We start from the raw sequence: 24,385 nt of genomic DNA, 5'->3' as shown, positions 1-24,385 counted from the left end.
GATGATTTGTATTTTGTCTTACGAATATTGAAATTTTAAATACAATTGTCGTTTTGCTAATACATTAGTTTTAATTTACTTAAAATAAGATATATCCTTTCCGCAGCCTTAACGTACTAAAAAAAGGGTTTAGCGTCTGGTGGCCCTATCACGCTTCCGTAGAAGCAACATTTATTACACGAAACTTATTTTGAAAATATTTCTGAAATGTCTATGTCTGCAGCTCTCAAATACGGCTATATCTTACATCTGAGGCATATACTGACACTCTCAGACAAAATCTAAATGACATTTTGAGTGATTTGATGAAGTTCCAAAATTATTAATGTACCCTTGGTCCATTACCGAGTCCTGTGGGATTTCTGTTTATCCAGAGCTCAAATATTTCTGCATATATTAAAATGCTGTACTAAAGCCCAGGTAACTTCAATTCGTAATAAAATGCTGAAAATTGTCTCCCCAATAGCAAAAATAAAGTCCACGCGCATACATTTAAACAGAGTTACCCCTGCGCGTAACCCCTGACTATCTACGAATCAAACTGCGGCTTTCGTTTTCAAGTTTAGCATTTCTACTTTCATTTCATTTACTTTCGGAAATAGCTGAAGGTCGAAAGACGTCATTTTCTGTGTTGTCAAAAACATATATATGCCTCGCGAGATTGCATAAATATGTGCTGGCAGTCCTAAGGTTATAGGGTGTATCTGGTCATCAATTAATGTCACGTTGATAATGGTATATGGTATTTCTCTTTGCACCTGTATGACAATCAAAAGAAACAATGAACTATATGAATAGTCATGAACTTGTTGGTAAGTCCTTTAAATGTCACATGACTCAGTAACTATATCTTTGTTTGTTTGTTTGTTATTGGTTTAACGCCGATTTTCAACAGCATTTCAGTCATGTAACGGTCGACAGTTAACCTAACCAGTTATCCTGGATTCTGTACCAGTACAATCATGTTCTCCGCAAGTAACTGCCAACTTCCCCACATGCATCAGAGGTGGATGGCGAATTATTTCAGACTCAATGTATTTTATCAAGTCGTCAAGGAGAACTCTCTCCCTATTACGATAAATTAGCCGGTTTGTAACTATTGAAGACTAATATAATATTATCTGTAATATGATACTTATAACATGTTATCTAATTCCCAACTTTTATTATACTGAAATTCACTTTATTCAACAAGTCTTCCAAACATTCTCTGATATCATACATGTTTGTATTTGACAACTGCTTCACAGCCAGATATATTCTTACCCCAATAATCCAATTATAGTTAGGGATTACAAATCATAATTAATGACATGATAGGAAGCATTATTTAAAAGCGGAACTACATGACAATAAATAAGAAGTTTGAGAAAAGTTTTAACAAGATGCTTACAAAAGAAGAAAGCAAGATTTTGTTATTATATTTAGTAAAAAATGATATAAAGCAACACTCATTCTGTGATAAGATCCTTTTAATGGGAACTATCGCTATAAATAGTAAACTTTTGGTAACCTATTGAAATTTATTCTATATGACCATGAATACACAATTTATTTTGTACCCTATAAGATCGTAGCAATCGATAATCTATATTTATTTAGCAAGCGTTTCAATTTGACTACAGTTTTCGAGCTGTAGTAGAAAATAAATTTTTAACGCGTTCTGTGGAATAGTGTAGGTATTTCTTCGTTATTGACAAAATTTGAACATTTGTGTGTATCTACGTCAATTATAATTATATCAATTTGTATGTCAAAAGCTGATAATAAACAGTAAGTGCTGGATTTAAGACGGTATCAAATTTTGGGCCTGTCAGAAGATCAGAATTCAAATTTTCAAAAAGACGAACATTCAGCTGACATTAAAATTTGGGCAAAGGCTGAGATCGAAAATCAAAGAAAAAGAAAACACAAAATTTCGAGCTGAAATTGAAATTAGTCCAAACTTGAAGTTTGAAATTAAATGTTTATATTGTTGAAATTCGACATAACATGATTTTCGTGTAAATGTTAGCTCAATAATTGACTTTCTATATGAAATTTTATTTTTAATCGGTTTCTTGAGGGATAGGCAGAGCTTCAGATTATAAATTTGAATTTGACTTGAAATACAATTAGAACTCTAAATTAAACTTCTTGAGCTCGACATTCTTTGCTAGAGATTTTTTTAGAATTTTTACCTTGATATCCTGACAGGAATATAATTTAACAAAAAGTCAATATTCAGCTTTTGGAAGACAGAAATTACAATTATTAGGCAGTCTTGAAATGAAATGCTTATTTTAATGTAAGAATTTTTGGAAACTTAAATTTCGGTCTTCAGGTTATCTTGTAATCGAACTTCATACGATTCAAAACTAATAATAATTTCGATCCTCAGTCTTCGATGATAGTGCCATGGCTAATGATGATAAATGTGCTACAACTCTTATTTGTTTAAAAACAAAATTATTTAAAAACGCATATTTCACTATTGTGATTACCAAACAAGTTATCATATTTTCGAAATTTTAATCTGAGCCTCTGATATCAGAAATTATTTCGCAAAGTGATTATTGCATTGTCATAGTAATACGTCTCATCCACATATATAAAATGCATGAATATATACTGAACAAACACCTTTACAAGGCAATTAAAGAAAATTAAAATCTGTATACTGGACAGGTTTCATACATCAGTATGACATTATCATTAACAAATAAAAGCTTGGAAATGGAGAAATTTACCATTACAGAGTTTCAGACAAAAGAAGACTAGTGAGCAATGTGCATGTGCAAAACTGTCCCTTTAAAGTGTTGATAATACCGTTAGAAAGGTAGTCTGTCTACTCTTATTCAAATAACTTTACGTGTTTATAGTTTCGATCGAAAGACCAATTTAATTCTGTAAATAACCGTTTTCACTTTTCATTGAAAACATTGTGTATGAGCGTTCAATACTATGGCATGTTTAATACTATTATTATAGCATTAAGATAACAGTAAATTTACTAGATCTGTTAATAATTACCTGGAAAATTGGAAGCAAAAAGTAGTTACCAGTTTTTCTGATGATATTCGCAATGGGTTCAGTTTTCGAATATTTTGCTTTTCACGCATTCTATTCTAATTATTCTAATGGACATTTTATTCATGATTGGGGATACGTTGGTACATATGTCTTATCTCTATTCAAGTTATATGTTCTGATAAAGAAATGCCTCAAATGCTGCGTACTTTTTATCTATTAATTACGGTGATATCCTCAGAAATAATTAGTATTGTACAAATGCTGTTCGTCTAATCGGTGTCTTAACTTGCTAAAGGCATCTCAAAACGTTTGCTTAAAGAAAATTTATTCACTTCAATATTTTTTGTAGAAAGAGCCGGCATGTCTTACTTATCAGTTCTGCACATCATCTTGATGGGATGATCATTTTAACAAAGATTTATAAAATCCCTTTAAGGGGTTTAGGAGATATAGAGCGAACACAAAATTGAAGGCTAAAACCTTTGACCTCTAGTTGTGACCGTGACCTTGAACCGGCATGGCTGACTCATAAGTTCAACGTCTTTAATATGTGATCGTTTGACACAGGTTTCATAAGAATCCTTCAAGGAGATTAGGAAATACAGAGCGAACACAAAATGGAAGGCTTAAACCTTTGACCTGTAGTTGTGACCTTGACATTGAGCCAACATGGCTGACTTAATGGTTCTGCACATTGCCTTGATGAGGTGATCATTTGACCTAAGATTGATGAAAATCCTTAAAGGGGTTAAGAAGAGCGGAGACGAAATGGAAAAAAAACAAGGACGAATTTCCAACAGGGAAAGCCACGCTCAAAACACGCAGCCTCCCCAAAGTCACACACGAACAACCCTCGCACACAACACAAAACATAAAACATAAAAGGACAAAACAAACAAATACAGGAGCACAGTGGGGCACCGCCTTGGAACGGTCAGTGGCAAAACAATCTTATATGTTCTGCACATTGTCTTTATGAGGTAATCATATGACCTAAGTTTCATTATTATACTTCAAGGTGTTTAGGAGATACAGAGCGGACACGAAATGGACGGCTGAAACATTTGACCTTGAGTTGTGACCTTGACCTTGAACCGACCTGGCTGACTTATGGGTTCAACACGTCGTGATGAGATGATCATTTGTCCAAAGTTTCATGAAAGTCCTTCAAGGGGTTTAGGAGATACAGAGCGGACAAAAAATGTTACGGAAGGACGGAAAGGCGGAAGACGGAAAGACGGAAGAAAACGATTCGTTTAACCCCACCACTCGTGCCGGGGGATTAAAAATTCTCCAATTGGAATAACTACTGGATCGCCTTAGGGTTCTGCCTCACTGCTCAACATTTATAATATGAAAAGTAATATTGTCGAAGTGGGATCACTACTGGGTCAATAATTTTTATGACTCTTGAACCTATTCCTCCTGCTTCTTGATATCACAATCCTACTTTGACGCTTCTAAGATTACAACATACAACTTACGTCCTCCCTATGTGAAAAGAATACCAGTATTTTTTGTTGTTGTTTAATCAGTGATATAATTTCTGTGAGGTCAGGAAATAATATTATTAGTACCTTCTAAAATTTGTCTTTGAGCTACAGAATATATCTTGTTTTACGTACCGATTTAATACTCAAATTACTGTGTTATCTGTTTCCTTTTTGATCGCTTACATGAATTATATAAATATCGTGTATTATAAGACAAGAATTATGTGTTTTTGAAAATCTGTAGTTAACGTGTTTTGAAGCAAACTGTATCATGTTTCATTTTGCTCGCAAGTGAAAAGCTAACATATGTATGAAATAAGTATGTACTTTGTAGTTATGCAATTATATACCCGGGAGCATATATAAAAACTTAAATCTGCATTGTAATATTCAATTTAAACACATAGAAGTTAGCAGTGGTCGCCTATTAGTGACATTAGTAAAATCAATAATTGAAATATAGCAAAGTGTATAATGGCGGATACTACCCTCGACTGAAACATTTTTATATGTAATTTGCTTATAGTTGTTCCATGACTTGTTTAGAAACGCACTGCAACATGTTTTACTAGATTTAAATTCATTCAATATATTTTAAAGCACATTTACTAAATGAGGCAATTGTATTATTTATTGAATAAACCGAGTGTTTTGTTTAAGAAAGATGTATGTATTTATGTAGACTTAAACAGTTACAATTAAAGTCTCAAAGTACATACCGAAAACCACCTATAGTTATCATAGTTATCCCGCAGCCTATCCTGTCACCAACATTGCACTTTGGTCCAAATTTCTTCCCAGTACCAATTCCATCATACAACCTGATTATAAAGACATATAAATTACAAAAAATAAAAAACAACGAGCATTTATAAATTAATATAGCTTATTATCTTCAATATAGCAAAAGAAACTTTCAAACGAATACCACTAAAGCAACAGACCTGAACGTGATATAGGAAAAAATCCAGCACCCGTGAATCTAATACCCTGGAGCGGCATATGACTGTTTCTATATTTTTTCAGTTATTAAACTTTAGATTCATTGTAAAAAGAATCCCAGTAATTCATTTCAAATTATTATATATTTTAATTTGAATCTACCCGTTTTTATCATTCTTATGGCATTTTGTTTTCCAATAAATTGCTCTATGAATTAGTGAAAATCGTTTTAAAAAATAACCACCGGTTACTGAACTACAACCGGGGTATCATTATTTATTGAACGCTCCTCGTATACACTCAGCAAATTGTCTAATCGTCCACTATACATTTACGAGCTTTGTTGTTAGAAGATCCAGATATTGCAGCAATTTTATTTTACTTTTTTAAACAGATGAAGATTATATATATGTAAATGTTGATTGCAAATAATCAAAATTCAATAGAGTTATAGACTTTAACAGAAAATCGAACTCCAAACCTACTTTCGCAAAAGGTTAAGCTAATTTCAGTCATACATCTGGTCTATGGTATGCATCCTGAGATTTTAACCGAATATCGTCTGCTTCAGTAAAAATCTACCATCTAACTTTTAATTCTCAAATAAAAATCTATATTCAAATATACATTCTATTGTGATTAAACGTGATTATATAGGTTAAGTATAGCTGCATGTGTTTGTTTTTACATGTGCAAGGCTAATTCGATTTATAACTAAAATATATGTACATGTATGTATGAATATGTTTGCACTTTTGAATCCTTTAAGAACCAGAATTATATTTGCGTACGTAAAATGTTTACTCTATCTCTTTGAAGTTTGTACTTGATTATTAATTGAAAGTAAATATTGATGTTTGCATTCTTGTATCTCAACATTTGAATATTTTGTCAGTATAAGTTAATTTTAATGTGCTCGTTCTGAACATTTCTGATTATGTCTTCATTTGTTTGTGTCCTCTTAGCTATAAACCTCTGTCTTCTTATAGTACATATGTATTTTGATATTTCGGTTGTAATGACAACATAAATAGCATTCAGTTCTAAAATGCCGTAGAGATTGCTTTGTCTTGGATAACTAAATTACAATGTTTTATGTTATAAATTCTGCATTAATAAGAAAAACACTTATTTCCTAGTATTATCAACAATCTATAATTATGGAGTCATTTTGTCACGTCATTAATATACTCCCTCTTAGCATGTTTAAAAAGAATTGTGTCACTGCGTAGTTGTGCACAAAATAAACTGTATTTTAATGGCCACATTTTACTGTTATTCTTATTTTAAATTGGTTTGGGTGAAATATAATTCCTTGCACTGTATACAACTAATTTATTCTCCGTGTTCATATAATGCGCTCAAATTTGTAAATGTAGTTTATCTATTACAGTCTTAGCTACCTCAAGATTTCAAAGAATCTTTTATAAACGTCCTTGTTTCATCTCGGCCAACGTACCGGTATTACAATGTAATTTGACTATTAAATTCTAGCTAAAACTCCGAAGGTTTCCGAAAACAGGAAGAACATGAAGCAGACGATGAGAAACAAAGAAATATAGAATGCGACTGACTGAAAAGTGTCACACGCGTGCTTAAAGGCAGATATTTACTTCCATAATATGACATTTTTAATAGGAAATATCATAGGACTGGGTACCAGGTTATTGACATCACAAATGAACAAAATGTGTTCAATCACGCTGAGATAAACAAATAAATAAAGTAAAAGTGTTCCGTGTGGTGGAAATGAAAAAATCTGTGTTTCATATTACACAAAGAACCAAGAAAGTCGCATAGTAGCTTTTTTAAAAGTTCTCCTTTTTTGCAATATAAATGATTGAATTATGCTTTTCCTGTGTGATGCGATAAGTGACAAAAATCTTAGTAGCTATATAGTTGAGAAATAATCGCTATAAAAACAGACACTTCGTGCCACATTTCGCAAGCTCTTTCGATAAATGTGGGAGACATAAAGAACTGTCCAAACGATACACACAGGGCAGTTCTCTTTAAAGTGCCATCGTTAGTCATATCTGAACCGCAATAAAACATGGACAAAATAAAAATTGATATATAATGTAACTATTGTTTTATTTCCGTCTTCCTAAAATGACTCTACACAACAATCAATGGGTTGAAGAAACATCTGTATTATTTAAGATTTGTTTTTACTACATGTAAAACATCGACTCTTCAACTTTTCATTTCAAATTTCCACACAGCAAGCAATTAAACTGTGCATGAGTGTGCATTTGTTAGATACACACTGCTCCGAAAAATCAATCGAAGTTATGTTTAGAAGATCACCATAATAACGAATGACTCTTCTTGAGAGAATTCATAAGCTCTTTCGATAAATATACCGGACATAAGGAATTGTCCCAACAATTGTCGCTGTAAGTCGTATGAGAACAACAATAAAGCATTAACTAAAATAAAATTAATAAATAATGTAACTGTACTTGTTTTTGTTTTTTCCTCAAATGACTCTACACAACAATTCAATGACATGTGGTTATAGAAACATCTGTTTTTGTAACATTTGTTTTACTACATCGACTCGTCAACGTTTTCCGTCTAGAATTTACACTTAAAATGCTAATGTTTCATTTCAAATTTGCACACAGCTAGTAATAAAACTGTAGATGAGTGTGCATTTTCGTACATTTCCGGAAATTTACGGAGAATAAACGGAACTTCAATCATTACATGACAGAACCTGTATTAGTTCCAAAAAGTTGAAAGCAAGATGACAGGAAATTTGGGAAGAAAATGTTTACCTTTAACATCTCAAACTTTTGTTGGTACACACTGCTCTAATAAATCGCGTTAGATAACTTACTGACATAATGATATACAACTGAATATTTACCGTTCTTAAATCATAGTCTTGGGTATCTCGCGTTGATGACTACGTACCAAACACAGCACACAATGGGCCCACTTTCAACTACTTTTGCCAGTGTAGGCATTCAGTGAAAATCACCCATATAGCATTAAGAAATAGGAAGTATCTCAAACATCGTGCTTTTTCAGGTAATACTCAGATAGGTAAAGCCACTTAATTCGAATATATTACCCAATCTGTAAATCCAACATTCAATATCGGCCTTTTTTAATAATCACAAGGATAACCAGGCTCATTCAATACGCATACCTTAAACACATTTAACACTTATTGACCGATTTCAGCCATCGAGATCTTTCTGTGCCTCGTAATTTAAAAGACACCGATAAAAGACTAGCTGATTACAAAAAAGTAAATTATCTTCGGGTTAGTAAGACGTAGCCCTTGTCGTTAAAAAAAGAGAAAGATGGCGCTTGCGTTGAACATTTTCCGCGCTTGCCTTTTTTAACATATACTTTGATGACTTCATTACCTTCTTGTAAATATCAAATGTCAATACGCGTTGGCCAATGAGAAACATTATCTGACTACAAAGTAGTGACACTGAGGCCCCGGTGCTCGAACACAAAAATAACACTGTAATAAGAATCCCGCGTAATGTGTTTTACACCTGGTACGCTAAAGAACACACAAAATCCTGTTATTTAAGCGTCTTCTATATTTGTCACTTATCTCCAACGCAAATTATTAACAGTCAAGTGGAAATGACGCTCGCACGGGTTCTGGTTGAGATTATGCATAAATTTAGAATCAAAGTGGCGTTCTCGCCGAATCTAACAGTTTAATATGTGTACTGTTTACATGTATTTGCATTTAGCTCCTCTACAGTCCATTGATTATTGTCCATTGATTACTTTTTTAAATTTATGATAAAACCAAACTTTCAGTATATTACCACAGTTAATTAAATGTGTCATGTTGAGGTGAAAAAAGTAGAAATTTATCACAGTCCGAAAGTACTTACTTAGTTCTTATGTTTGATAAAAGATTCAAGATATTTCAAATAGTATATACATTGAGTATGAGACTGTATTAAAAGATCCACTGTCATATGTGACATTTTTGACGTCTCTGCTGTAAATTGGTGTATAAAACTGTCCCTACAAACTATTCAATTAAAAGACGTAGTGGTCAAGTGGTTTTGACCAAGACACATTGAATCGTGAGTCCAAGCGTTTCAATCATTAATACTCAATGTCTTTATATATGAGATCAGGAACTTATATTCGAGAAATGAACAACCACATCAGCCGCGCCATGAGAAAACCAACATAGCGCGTTTGCGACCAGTCTCGTCAGGATTCATGTTGTTCGCTTTCAAATACTGTTGCAATTAGAGCAATTAGCGAATAGCACGTATCCAGACCAGACTGCAGATGCGCAAGCTTGTCGGGGTCCATGCTGATCACAAACGCATTATGTTTGGTTTTCTCTTGGCACGGCTCAAATATTCATGCTCAATTTACAAAAGTTTGCTTGATCGATCTATAAGCTCAAAGACATTTCTTCTCAGAAAAAAGAAAAACAAGTTCGGAGGCAAAAATACTGTACGTTTGATTTATCAAAAGTACGAAAATCTTTCATTTTTTCATGTTCAACATTTAAAAAAGATATAAGGAAATGTAAATAGTTTGATTTAAAATAACTAGAATTGACGTCGTTTTCATGCACTACACAGCTATTTGCAGTACATATTACTGTATATTACTGTAGTGTTTGTAATAAATGTAATAAATATCATACAAGCCGTCTGCATGATATCCTATAGAATCTTTTCCCCATCCTGGCTGATGATTCTCTGGATAATTCGCTGGTACCAGACCTATAGCTAAATTAATAATAAACGTATGTGTTAGATTTCAGATATTGTAGATCATGTTCATCAGCCATGCAGATAAAACAGAAAATTACCCAGTCTCAATGTAATGCATAAGATGTAAGAAAACAATTATGTTTATTTCTGAATGATAATAATCAGTACCAACTTTGCGGTCAAATATTTTAGAAATCATTTGCTTCAACTTATTTGCTCACAACTGAAAGAAAAGACATCAGGACTTTACATGAGAAAACGCTGAATGCTGGAAACAAATGTTTTGTTAACATTCTTTATGTATTTCTTATGAGAATGAATAATGAAATACTTAACTTTATTGTTACTAGTTGATCGAGGAATTATGGATCACAGAAACTTAGCAAAATAATAAGCTTGAAGAGAAACAAATTATAAGGCGATCTTGAAGACAAAAAGATCTTGAAGTAACACGGGTTTATTATTGTAAATTGTATTTCTGTTACACTATTTTGTTCACTATTATATTTTTCCTACACATGGATTTATATATATTTGTTCATACCTATTAGTATTATTTTGATTGTTTGCGTTCATTTTTTTATAGTTTGTCATGTATAACGTTATATTATTTTTAAAGTGAAAATACAATGTTGTAGAAAGGAAACTGTTACTAAATGACTGTGTTTTGCCACTAAATGTGCTTTATCATTACACACATAAATGCTCAATACAAACTGTATCATTTGTTTAACTTTAATAATATATATATATTCACCGTTGATTTAATATCACTGTTACAGTAGCAAAATTACTATTTTCGTTTACTGCGTAAGTGATATTATCATTAATTTAATATCTTATTTTCAACAGCCTGTGCCTGTGACATCTTTTTTATACTTCCCGGGTGATAAGGAATTTTTCGCACTGAGTTAAATGCTACAATACAAGTTGAATAGACGCTTATTGACATTTACTTGAAAAGCATTTGTCTGTTGGAAGGAAAAATACGATGTTGCTCATTGCAGAGCTGGAGCTGTCTGCGTATGTCCGAACGTGAGAACCAATTGGAAAAGGCAATAATACGCAAACTATTGCATGTTCGTACACGTTTAGCGTATAATATGTATAATATTCTGACTAAAGGTTAGGGTTAGTATCACCATGGTTACAAATTATATACATTTAAGATACTTTTTGTTCACGTTGCTTAAATCTGGTATATACCGGAGTCTGTGATTTATATCAGCGCTCCGGGTCTGCATTGAGCCGCAGTCAAAAGATTATAACAAAACAAAATCAATGTGAAAAAAGCCTTCAGCAACTTCGCCATAATTTTGAAGCATGACCTCCAGTCGTTACAGAACAAAGAAAATAAAGGCATCGATTGATGTCGGTCGACATTTATACATTTAGGTGTAAATATTTTCAGCTTCTCAGAAAAGCAATATGTATATAACAAAACATTAGAGAGAATATGATATGGACTGATTACCAGATGAACAAACACGGTCACTGTTTGTCAAACCCGCGATGTGAAATAAAATTTTAATACTTATAGCATTTCATAAAATAACGTACAAAGTGTGTACTTTAATAAAACGAAGAAAGGGATATAGTCAGATACCTAAAAAAATGACGGTCACTCTTTGTTACACATGTCATGTGATATGTTGAAAAATAAAATCTGACACAGCATTCGAAAAACAATTGTACGATAACGTTCCATAATTATACTTGACAGAATGTGTAACAGACAAATACATAAAGGGAGTATACGTATACATTAACTTCTATTGTATTCCTTTTCTTTAAATTCCCGTTTAATATTTTAGAATATTCTTTTAGAGTGTACAGCATTCAGAAATGATGAAGATGTTATGAAACTGTATTGTCAATGCTTCGCCTTTTTTTAAAATGTTAAAACTGAACACAGAACTATATCAAAGTACGATAAAACAACATACATTTTTCCTTAATTAAAATATATAAATTAACATCTTTCAAAATATGCAAATATATACTAGTACCGATAGTGCCACGTTGACCCATATTCAGTATCTCCACTTCGAAATATCTTCCATAGTCCACGTAATGCTTGTCAACATATAGACCAACACCACCACTTCCATTATCCGTATAACTACAAAGAATCATTATAATATCTTTATGGTTTGTATAACATGAAATATAAGTCGTTGTTTTGAGTCCCAATATACCCACACATGTTCCTGCAACAATTAAAAGTATTATTACCTATACAACGCTGATTTAGAAGCTACACAATGTTTTCATAAAAAATAACAATTTTAGTGATGAAACACAGATACTAGCTTACAAAATAACATTTAAATAAGACAGGTTCTTTTTAACCTAAAATGACAGACACTAATCAATCAAAACATTACATACGTTAAATTGTTAATAAATTACAAAATGGTTCTTTTTTTAAAAAAAAAAATGGTCATAATTTCTATAAGAAATAGAAAATCATTCATCTGACGTATCTGCCTAATGTTAATATCATCGTTAAGGTTTTTCTTTTTTCATTTTCAATAGTCAGTTACTGTATCATCATAACCTAAGTTAGCAACATTTCATTTATTCAAGGTAGATCCTCTCGTTTGGATTAATTTCTTCGAACATTCAGTACATGGAAAAGATAGCAGTTTGAATGTTTTGCAGCATTAACACGAACAATTTGGACGTCACATAAACTTTCACAACAGAAGGGAACATCATAATTTTGATAACTATGATATGTTTCCACGGTTCAATTAAAAGGTATAGGTCCATGTGCTTATTTTGGATACGTTTTGCCATAAGTTAAGAAATCAGCAAATATCAAACGAATTTGAAAGCATATTTGGAATTATTTCACGTATCAACAATGTTGCTATCGTTTTTATCTTACAAGAGAAAAATTAAAGGTCGAAGATAGGGCTTAACAATTACGGTCCAATCATGTTTACAATATTTTCCACGTCATTGCTCAACAATATCTTAATATAGTGTCATCCATACATAACCGTACTAGATTTTGTAAACAAAATTTTGTTGTTCCAAATAGCAAAGTTTTGGTGCTGAATGCAATATATGACTCCAATAATCTTCCCGAGTTTATTAAAGGGAATTCCTATAGTTTTCTATGAGCATCTTTCTGCGCAGCCGACACTTTCTATGGAAAACTGAACTGAAGTCAACATTTGTTGAAACATGTTACAGACAATCTTAAATATGAGGAATTTTGAATGAAATAACATTTTTGATAAGTTATATCAGTAATCAAATGTTGATACTGGTTTATGTTGTATTGACAAGTATCATGCCTGACAGGTATCTTGCTATGTTTGTGGTTGTGTCTTCACATCGCATTTTAGTACAAAGACAGTGTTGTTCATATAATGTAAGATAATTGACTTAGTACTGATAAGACAATATCACCTTTCAGATTATTTAGTATTCAATTATAGAAAGAATTAAGAATTTTTAAAACTTTTTTTTAACTTTTAGCAGACATACGTGTAATCAATTTGGCCAGGTTCGCGACATTTCCGTCCGAACAGGTGTTGTATTCTAGCGGTCTTAACATAAAATTTAGCCTGGTTACCCATACATTTTCAGCCATTTTTATGCCCACAATACAATTATCTATACACAAGAAGAAAAAGAAAAAATTCTATGAAAGAGTTTTTTCAAAATTAAAAAAAAAAATTCTTCACTATGGGTATTTTTCATTGAAAAATGTTCACAAAAGTAAATACGAAACAATATTTTTTTTTTCATTTGTACCCATTATTGTAAGGATAGAGTATTACAAATATGACTATGATATCAAATAAGTATATAATAAAATCTGTAAAAAGAAAAAACCGTATTGTGCTGCCTGGATGTATATTTTGGTTGGTATTTATAAAAAAGCAGAAAATTATGAAAATGTTGAAAAATCGCTGGCAGTTTCAGCAACAGTGGGTGTGTTCAAAACAATTTTTCACAAAAACAAGCCTGGTGACCTATTGTTTTTATTTGTTCATTGTTTTCAGCACAAATTTTCCTATCATATATGTGAATTTAAAAAAATTCTATGAAAGGAAAAAAACTATAGGAATTCTCTTTAAGGCAATAACAAAGACAAGCTTTAAACAAGAAGGGAATAAACATTTACAAGTTTATATAAATTAGTAATTCTCAGGGACTGTGTCTGCTCATAATAATTATCTACATGTACATATTTCTATAAAAAAATTATTAAATATATCCATTACTGAATTGTTTTTGCTGCTATATCATGTATACACGGCTACTAAACGCTAGCGCCACCACCAAATTGTGGTGATAAGGAAAAGAGCTATCGACATTTCCGTGGTGCAGCTATCGCCCGTTTCTACTTGTAAACAAGTGAGTAAAATTTATATTTTATCTTATATTTTCATTGATAGAACGTTTTTCGAAAATCGGAGAATGTAGTTCCGTGTAACAACACTTTTACAACAGGTTGGCTGTAATTTCATTAAAATATTATGCAAATTGTGGTGCCAGGAGCTTTTCTCCCGAATTTGACAGTGGCATATTTTCATATCGGCCAGTATTCGAACACCATTCCGATGATTAGACACACTGTAAGAACATACCTGCGCATGCAAATGGTGTAGAAATGAATTACACTTATTCCCATACACAAAAGAATTACGAAACATACAATAAAATATTAAAACACGACTATTTTTGAAAGTGGTGGCGCTATCATTCAAGTGGTGGCGCTATACAGTAGTGGTGGCGCTGTTATATATGATTAGTGGCTGATATATTCAATTTTAATACATGAAAATGTCTGTCTGCAAGCCACGGAAATTTCTACAATAATGGATGTTATCAACCTATCCCACACTACACCCAAATTACGTTACTCAACAAAATACATGTAGTAACCTCTACATGATCGCAAAATAATCTACAAAATGTACATGTATATGGATTTGACAGATTGTACATCTAAGCTCTATTGATTAATCATATTCAATCGATTGGAACTGAAAATGCACTGTACTCACTTTTCAGAAAGAATTGTGACAGTAAGGTCTTTTGTTTACAATGACATGCAAACGACGTATAAAAACAAAGGGAAGTAACATTCAGAATCTTAATATAACAAATAAATTCTACACTATCTTCAGATTATTTCCTGGACACAAATCTTTGTTTGAAATAAAAGTATTGCTGCTATTTTTCTTGACCTGAATTTAAAGTACACTTAGGTTTGTATTTAAGTAGAATATTTAAAGGTTAGAAATAATTCTACATTTAGTAACGTTTTAAACAATGGAAAATATTTACTTTGACTACAAGAGTCCCAAGGGTCTGTGAGTATTTTGTTCTTTTTTTTTTCTTAGATAGAGAATGTTTCATCAAGGTAAATAAACTATGATCATGTTTTTCTTTCTTTAATAACATAATTCCTTGCAGGAAAATTATCAGTTAGAGAATGTTGGTGTTTGTTTTGTCCCGGATGCGTTAGCAGTTCGTATTATTGTATGCCGTAACAGCGCCACCACTACTGTATAGCGCCATCACTAGAGTTATAGCGCCACCACTTTTAAAAATCCTGGTATATTTCTTCTAACCTGAGATTCTATTATTCATGGTGTGTGCTTATATAGTTATTTATCATTTCTACACCATTTGCATGCGCAGGTATGTTCTTACAGTGTGTCTATACATCAGAATGGTGTTCGAATACTGGCCGATATGAAAATTTGCCACTGTCAGATTCGGGAGAAAAGCTCCTGACACCACAATTTGCATATTATTTTAATGAAATCACAGCCAACCTGTAGTAAAAGTGTTGTTACACGGAACTACATTCTCTGATTTTCGAAAAAAGTTCTATCAATAAAAATAGAAGATAAAATATAAATTTTACTCACTTGTTTACAAGTAGAAACGGGCGATAGCTGCACCACGGAAATGTCGATAGCTCTTTTCGTTATCACCACAATTTGGTGGTGGCGCTAGCGTTTAGTAGCCGTGGTATAATGTTTTATAAAACTTACGCCTGAATAGGTTTGAAATGAATTTAAAAAGAAAGTAAAGTTGCTGCACACAGAATGGCGTTAATACGCAAGACAGTTTTCCTTCTTATGCTGGGTCTTAAAGTAACCCTGATGAATGACGTTATGTCATTACTTTCAGTTAATCAAAACGTGCAGAACTACCTTCAAAATCTTAATGTTAGATCTGATTATAGCTGCACAAAGTAATCAAAATTGCATTCGTTTTGCATGATTACATTTTGCTATTACTTAGACATTTCAGTTCCTATATCGGCTCGAAATAAACTTCTCTTAATATGTTTAAGAATCTTGAGTAAAGAACGTCTAGATCTACAAAGGGATATAAAGTTTGTTTCACTCAATATACAGTCTCATTGCACAAAAACTACACTGCACTACTTTGAAGGTGTATGAAATAGTTCTCTGTTAAATAGTTTTTATTTGCGTATGTATACATCGGAGTGTTTTATGTGTGGACATTTCACGTTTCGCATCACGAAACGACGAATGTTAACAACTGTGATAAATAAACGATAGTGCCGCTAAAAGGATACGCGTTGAGGTCAGTAGATTTCAAGGAAATTTGATAAAATTAACATTACATATAGTTTAACTGAGTGGAAAACATGGCAACCATATTCTAAACGTCTATATATTCTTATTTAAGTTTTACCTGAGGTATTCTCCATCAACAGCAATGTTTCTGCAGATTAGTTGTCTGTCCAGCAAAGGCTGTAAATAATAATATTAACATAAACTTCTTAATAATATATAGACATTCTATTGTTTGTATCAAATATGTCAGCAGTATATATTATGTATACAGTCTACACCGTAACAGAAATATTTAAAATACTCTATTTAAGTGAAAACCTATAAGTTGTTGCGTTAAATAGCTTTTTTCAATCTTAATGTTACCTTTGTGAATTTAAAGTTTCTATCTATGGTATCTCCATTACATGATAGGACAGTCGTCTAACGGTCCTAAATTTATTCCTATATTTCTAGATATTTGTTGCATACAAAGACGCATATATTTTCTGAGGAAGCAGATAAAAATTCTATCATCAGTAGCTTTATCTTGACAAGATGTTTCACCTTGAGAAACGATGTATGTTTTTACTAGGCCTCAAAAATCGACTCTTGATAAATTTCAAATACAGAAAATGTCAAACTCTTTCAAAGCATATGTTTAGCATGTTTAGATGTTAATCTTACATATCATTCTTTTGAAATAAAACTGACCACTATCCTTTTGTAGTAATTATCCTTACTTGTACATGCACTATCATGGTAACAATCAGAATAAAGGTTCTATCGAAGTTGTTTCATATTTTCCAAATATTTAACTAAAATAGTTTTATTCCGACTCAAATTACCCTTGTCCGTGAAATAATGTCGTATGTATTTTTAGATACGATCTGTGATACAGTTAACTACACATAAGTGTTAAGAAAGTAGTAAATACTTGAAGTTTATATTTTCAGTTATAGTGCATAATTTGTAATTACGGCTATTGTTACATTGTACATTGTTTTACCACTCCTGAACGGTGTATATAATCACCTCAGAAAATCTTATTGGCATCATACTTTCACATTTCTAAAAGATGTTCGGTGATATTTTGATCCCTTCGTCTAAAGCAATGTTTCTCGGGGGATGTTTTAATATTCATTCTGTATATTAGATCTCGCTTAATTTTGAAAATAGGCTCAAAATGAGAACGGTATACCCTTTTCAATATCTTGTCAGAATGGCAATCAATGTGTTTCCGTGACAACGTAAAACCAAATGGTGAATACTGTATTTACTGTATCTTATTTCCTTTATTCAGAAAAAAGAAAAAAAAAACATTTATCTACTTTTTGAAACTATAGCAAATGAAAGCGTTATCCTTTATACATGATTTAAGGGGACTGTACTCAAAAATTTTGCTAAAAATGATTATTACGGGTAAACGGATTAGGGAGTCACTTACTCATAAAATTCGGGACTGGGTGATAGTAGGGGATATGATATTGTAATTATGAGTAAATAGGTCTTGATTAAGAGATAGTAAGTTCAAATGAAAAGAGAGTAAAAGCATAGCTAGCATGATGAGTGGGTAGGCTACAAATCATGACATGAATGTAATCAAATCGCCCAGATATGTCTCTGCGTTCAACTGAATAAATGGTTGTATACTTCTAATAAATTTTAACTCTTCTATATGCCAGGGGCCGTATTCATAAAGCATCTTAAGTATAAGTTTTGACTTAAGTTGAAGATTTTACTTAAGTTTCTGGTGATTTCAGCTTAAGTCTAAGTAAAAAACTTAAGTCCTATTTATAAAACAGCTTAAACTTAAGATACATAAGAAATGACTTAAGTCAGCAAACAAAATGGCGTCGTGAGTACGATTAAAGTGTTGTTTTTCAGATAAAAGCACTTTAAACATAATTGTGCATGTTGAATCTGTCTGAAATTAATAATGTTTTTTAAATGTTTTTGTCCACAATAAAAGCCAAGAATTACTTATTAAGTTGTTTTATGAAAAACCACATTACTTAAGTAAAATAAATTTCTTACTTAAGTAATACTTAAGTAAATAATCAATTTCTTATACTTATACTTAAGATGCTTTATGAATACGGCCCCTGGTCTTAATTCGAAGACAAACTTCTCCACTTTTAATCGCGTTACAATGTAATCATTGATACACAATAGAGAAAATAATATGATACACACCTGGGGTTTCTTGGGCACAGGGTCTTGAGACAGCGAGGTCCTTTTTTTTGGTTTGATTTCTTTTCTTACATCTTAAAAAATAATCTTGAATTGATCATAAATCAACATTTAAATAGCAGTATGTTGTGAAATGCGTCTATAAATAAATCTTAATGTTTGTAACAAACACATTTCAAATTATTGATCTGCTACAGTTCGATTACTAGGTCATATGTGTTTACATGTCTTCAACCAAAAATTTCTCTACTTACAAAATGACCTTTCTACTTTCTGATTAGCTTTAGCCCATGTTTTTTATACAAAACACACTAGAACATGGAACCCTGTGTTAAGGTTACAAAACGCAATCTTTAATCTTTACAAACATTGTGTTTACGTAAACTAACTCTAACTTAGGGTTAACTTCACTAAATATGTACAACTTCAAACTATTTTGGAAATAGGTCACTTATAAGATTATGTATTTTAACAAAATCAATAGATAAAGCGTTCGAATTACATTAAAGATAAACATGTATAGCAAAGATGTTTTACTGATATCAAACGTTTCTTTATTTCATTTAAACACGCGAAATATTCAATGGTTTATATTTTGCAAATATTGCTATATGAATTGTTATGATAACTAAAAGGAAAAGAACTATTTTTCCTACTGAACATAGAAGACTAAATACCCGTTTCATTCCTCGGCTTAATTCTTTGTACACTTCCCATTTGTTTACTATCTTTAACGGAACGCTCTAGGTTATCATTACGTTGAAACTCGTAACTTTCAATATTGTTTCTGCCTTGTATACTGTCAAGTTGTTCTCGAAGTTGATTCAGTTTAGGTTTTTGTAAAACTGAACTGACAAAGAGTTTCTGAGGTTGGTCAATCTGTGACTCAAACACTTTAGTCAAGCGCGATATTTCAATCATCAAGTCTTCATTTTCCTTTTCTAATACATCCATATTCTTCATGTCCTTCACCTTGATAATTTCTCCTTGCTTTAATATGGCATTTGTCAGTTTATTAACATGTGAAATCAAGTCTTCTTTAAACATGTTTACATCCTTGAGGAACTTCTCATTGATATTTAGAGCTTGTTTCTTGTTTTCCTTTATAGAGATTGAAATTTCGTTTGCTTCGCTGAGATACTTCTTGGCTCCTTGCACCAGAGTTTTGAACTCCTGACTGCTTTTGAATACTCTTGCCTTGTCACGAATGTATTCGACTTTGCAAGTTTTGTGTTCAAGAATCATACAGTCACCACATCCAACTTGTTCGTGTTGTGGACAATAAAATTTTATCAGCTCACTGAAGTGCTGCTCGCATTTCTCTAAATCTTCGGCATTTTCCTTTTCTGCAACTGTCTCGTCAGAGTTGGTCAATATATGTCCTCGATTTAGCTTAAATTGCTTATGTGTATCAAAGCAATCCTTACACATATGCTCCGCACACTCTCTACACAAACCAGTAGCACGCGTAGATAATTTACGTTCCGCACAAGGCTTACAATGTACATTTTCATGCTTATTAAACCCTTTTCTTCCTGAAACTTCCATATTTATATTGTATCGTATATGACAGGTATATTATATATAATCCGACTTATGTAGTTTGCTTGATCTACTACCTTTATCGGTGTGTTTACAGCAACACAACGGGGAATCGAAACCGAAAGTACAACAGTTTATTATGTGCACAACTTTATTTATACTTCTAGTTTTATTTTGCATGTATCAACGCAGTTCATTGTCGATAACAGTCCATTAATCCGAGTGTAAATAAAATGATTCTTGGATATCAAGTCAGTATTTTTTTCAAATTAATAACGAGCATATACATTCTCAAAAACAATATGGTAGACACTACAAAGACGCATCCTGCGTAACTAAGTGTTTTTCCTAATTCCCGTACCGTACCCGTACCGTAATTCATATTTGGCAACAATCGGTTTTGTACGGAGAATAGCGGAAATTTACGTAACTATGCCGGTCTACTTATAACATACATATGAAGTTTATGGTATAATTCAAACAATATTAAGTTATATCTACATGTGTAAAATGAAAACGGCGTTAACATTAATTGGGTATTTAAACTTTTATGAATTGAAAGGGTAAACAATACAAAAATTTTGCTTGGCGTTTTTGTTTCGCGTGTTACAGGGCGTTCCCAAAATGTTATTAAATTTCTCGTTTGTTTTCACAATGTTTCTTATTTATATCAAACTATCGTTGATTTAATTAAAGACAATTGTTATGTTATACGAGGGGTATGGCGTGTAATGTGTTGCAATATTATATTTATTATAATTATTGTCTATCTTTATATATCTATTCAATGTCTTAAAATATTTATTGTAAATCAGAAATATGTTTTCAATGTTTTCGTATAATAATTGTAAAACTAAAATAAGTCTGCAATGCGACTAAATATTTCTTCGATATTTTCAATTTATTTATCCGATCATACAAACTTTTTGTTCGATGCAACAGTAATAAATTTTGTGTAAAACGTAAATATGTATTGTATTTGCTTAAACTATCTGTTCGAAAGAATTCTGGGTAAATTGCTACATTGCGGTCAATCTGCGGAAAACTGCGGCGCATTTTATTAATATGCCTTTTTCGGAAAAGAACGGACGTATTAGCCTATGTGCTGGTGCATAATTCATGTCTGAAGCATAGCTTTATATAAAATGACTTGGCATATAGGTAGATAGCGATGAGAAAATGTATAGAGCACTTCAATCGACTCTTTAGGTGAAAGGTCAAGGTCACAAACGGAGCTAGAAGGTCAAAACTGACCATCATAATTCGTGTTCGGAGCATAGCTGAATAACCATGCAAGGTATTGACTTCAAATTTGGCATGTTCTTAGGTGATAATGAGACAATATACAGATCACTTAAATCGGCTCTAGAGATCAAAGGTCAAGGTCACAAATTGAGCTAAAATATGAAATTTGTAAGTTTAATTTCATGTTCGGAAAAAAAAGTCTTATTACCGATTCAAGGTATCGACTTCAAACTTGAGGTGTAGGTATGTGGTGATGAGACGATGTGCAGAGTGCTAAAAACCAAGGTGGACAAGGCCACAACAAGGTCAAATCTCTCCATCATAGTTCATGTCCGGAGCATATACATCCCCCGGACCACAAAAACATCTTTATTTTCATTTACACCCCCATCCCCATCTACACTGTACAACAACACCCCTGCCCAACCAACCCCACGCCACACAAATTATTTTTTTTTTCTCTTTTTCCCCATTTTTTGTTTCATTAAGCTTCTTTCCCTTTAGTATTATGTAACATCCAAGCCCAAAACACTCCCGCACCCTGCATTTTTATTTAGTTTCTAGCTCTTAAGTGAACTGTCTCCTGTCACCAGCACCGCACACTCACATCCTTCTCCACCTCCTCTCCCCATCTCTCACATGTCCCGCCAAAATATCTTCAGATATGTTTCTTCTTTAACGTTTGCTTCCCTCCTTCTCTAAAACAACTTTCGGCGTATAATGCCCCGCTAGGCGAAGCTCTTGTTTGGTATATTTCTGTTATCGATGGTATGATCTATGCTCTCTAGCGTTTTTAACTTATAAAATCAGTGATAAGCATAAAGTGCATGTAATATATTTATCATCAAGGTAATAAGATTTGACCGCACGACAGCAGAATAGGGATGACCGCAAAATAGCATTTTAAGGAACTAGAATGAATATTTACGTTTTACTCACAATTATTATCGTTGCATCGAATAACATTTTTGTAGGATTGAACAAATAATTTAAAAACGTTGAATAAATATTTTGTCACATTACAGTTTTTTGTTTTAGTTTTACAATAAATATTTCATAGAAAAAAATATAGGAAACGTTGAAAAACATATTTCTGTTTTTCAATAAATGTTTAAGGCATTGAATGAATATATAAAGACGGACAATATATTAGACGCCATAGATGGATGTTCAATAAATACGCGGAAATGTGCTCTCATTTCTTTATTTCTGGTCCTAATTTGCTAAAACATGAAAATATGACGGATATAAACACATATACAAATATTTAAATTACAAACATCAGAACTTGAATAATATTTATTTAACCTCATTTCCTTAAAAGCGGCCCAACGCTGTCATATCACAAACAATTCATCGTTACAACTCGTGAATGCCATTGGTTTAATTTTTATCGTAAGTAAAGTAATTTTCTACGCAACGTCTACCTATCAATAAATAAATATTGTCCATATACGATATTCCTGTCGTATTGATGAAATGGGACACTGAACTGTGAAGCCATATCAAGGAGGTCTTTAATTGTTAAAACGTTATTTTTATGTTTCTCAATATTATCTTGACTACTTTTAAACGTCCCGTTCCACTAAATAAACTTTTGTATTCTTCAGGGCATTGTCCATTAATCCTTAAGCAGTAGAGCATTTGCCTCCTTCCTCGATTTTAGATTCAAAACACAAAGTGTTATCTCATGACTCCATTCAAGCGATGACCAACACAATATGCCTGCCAAACATTTGAATGATGTCACATTTATATTTTGACGTTATTGGCGTAGTGCTTACACTTTATACTTATGTCTACCCAATTAAAGAAAAGGTAGCTTGAAAATTACGCCAGTGGCAAATAATGTCTTAGTGCATGTAGTATAGAAAAGGAGACATACTTGGGCATGATGACGTCACATAACGATGTCTTGGGGACTAGTATTTACTTTAAGTTATTATTTATCCAAACAAAACATTTTCTTTCATGTAAACTTAGTGTTCCCTAATCTACAACATATAACAGTTTCATTCATTTTTGATTTTACATGTAGAAATGAGACCACATGACGTATTTATTGAACACTCCTCGTATGTTATCTAAATGTATGATCTTTAGTGTCATGCAATGAAGATTTTAAGGGAGTGGGTACACGTGCGGGTAGGGTGTAGAAATGACATTTGAACTTGAATTTTTTTTCTGATAAATCACAGATTATTCCATTTTTATTTTTCCTCTTCCTCCTCCTCTTCTTCTTCTATCATTATTATTTTTATGCAACTCCGATGCCATATAGATTTTGTTTGGATAAAATTATTCATAATCAATTAAGGGATTTATAAAAGATATCTCATTACGTTTAGCGTTTCATTTTCAAGCTGTAATGATAACGTCAGCAGAAAGTTTAAGATCTAACCTAGTTTGAAAATGGTCAATTACATGTAAGTTAATAAGCTGAAAGCAATGAAATAGTCTTTCTCTGTTCTGAAGCATGTAGTGTGAATGATGATAGCTATTGATACATAAATACATTAAGAAAGCAAAAACAAAATTGTCGAAATCTTAAAATTGTACGGTGCCCCTAAAGTGACATGTTACACACTTTTTTTCCAATTAGGTAATGTGAGACTTTTTTTATTTCGTTTAAACGAAATGATTTCGTTTAAACGAAATGATTTCGTTTAAACGA

General features: G+C 32.3%; 1 protein-coding gene across 1 annotated transcript; it reads right to left on the bottom strand.

The window, feature by feature from the left end:
- Window positions 1-721: 721 nt before the first annotated feature.
- On the bottom strand, window positions 722-20,795 carry LOC123543954 (uncharacterized). Its single transcript, XM_053532024.1, has 7 exons — window positions 19,602-20,795; window positions 18,928-18,998; window positions 16,874-16,932; window positions 12,181-12,293; window positions 10,102-10,186; window positions 5,225-5,326; window positions 722-758 (listed from the first exon to the last, which is right to left on the bottom strand). The coding sequence occupies exons 1-7, from the start codon at window positions 20,470-20,472 to the stop codon at window positions 722-724; spliced, it is 1,338 nt and encodes a 445-aa protein (XP_053387999.1). The 5' UTR covers window positions 20,473-20,795.
- Between the last annotated feature and the right edge of the window lie 3,590 nt (window positions 20,796-24,385).

Source organism: Mercenaria mercenaria, chromosome 19, assembly GCF_021730395.1.
Source record: "Mercenaria mercenaria strain notata chromosome 19, MADL_Memer_1, whole genome shotgun sequence".
NCBI classification, from domain to species: domain Eukaryota; kingdom Metazoa; phylum Mollusca; class Bivalvia; order Venerida; family Veneridae; genus Mercenaria; species Mercenaria mercenaria.
Note: the sequence above shows the minus strand (reverse complement) of the source record. Positions and strands in the feature narration are given on the sequence as shown.

What these genes read in the sequence shown, in the direction of transcription:
- LOC123543954 (XM_053532024.1), bottom strand. Translation starts at nt 20,472, where the DNA reads ATGGAAGTTTCAGGAAGAAAAGGGTTTAATAAGCATGAAAATGTACAT. An exon ending in CTGTGCCCAAGAAACCCCAG is followed by an intron (nt 16,933 to 18,927) that starts GTGTGTATCATA and finishes TATTATTTACAG; the next exon opens with CCTTTGCTGGACAGACAACT. An exon ending in GTTGATGGAGAATACCTCAG is followed by an intron (nt 12,294 to 16,873) that starts GTAAAACTTAAA and finishes GATTCTTTGTAG; the next exon opens with TTATACGGATAATGGAAGTG.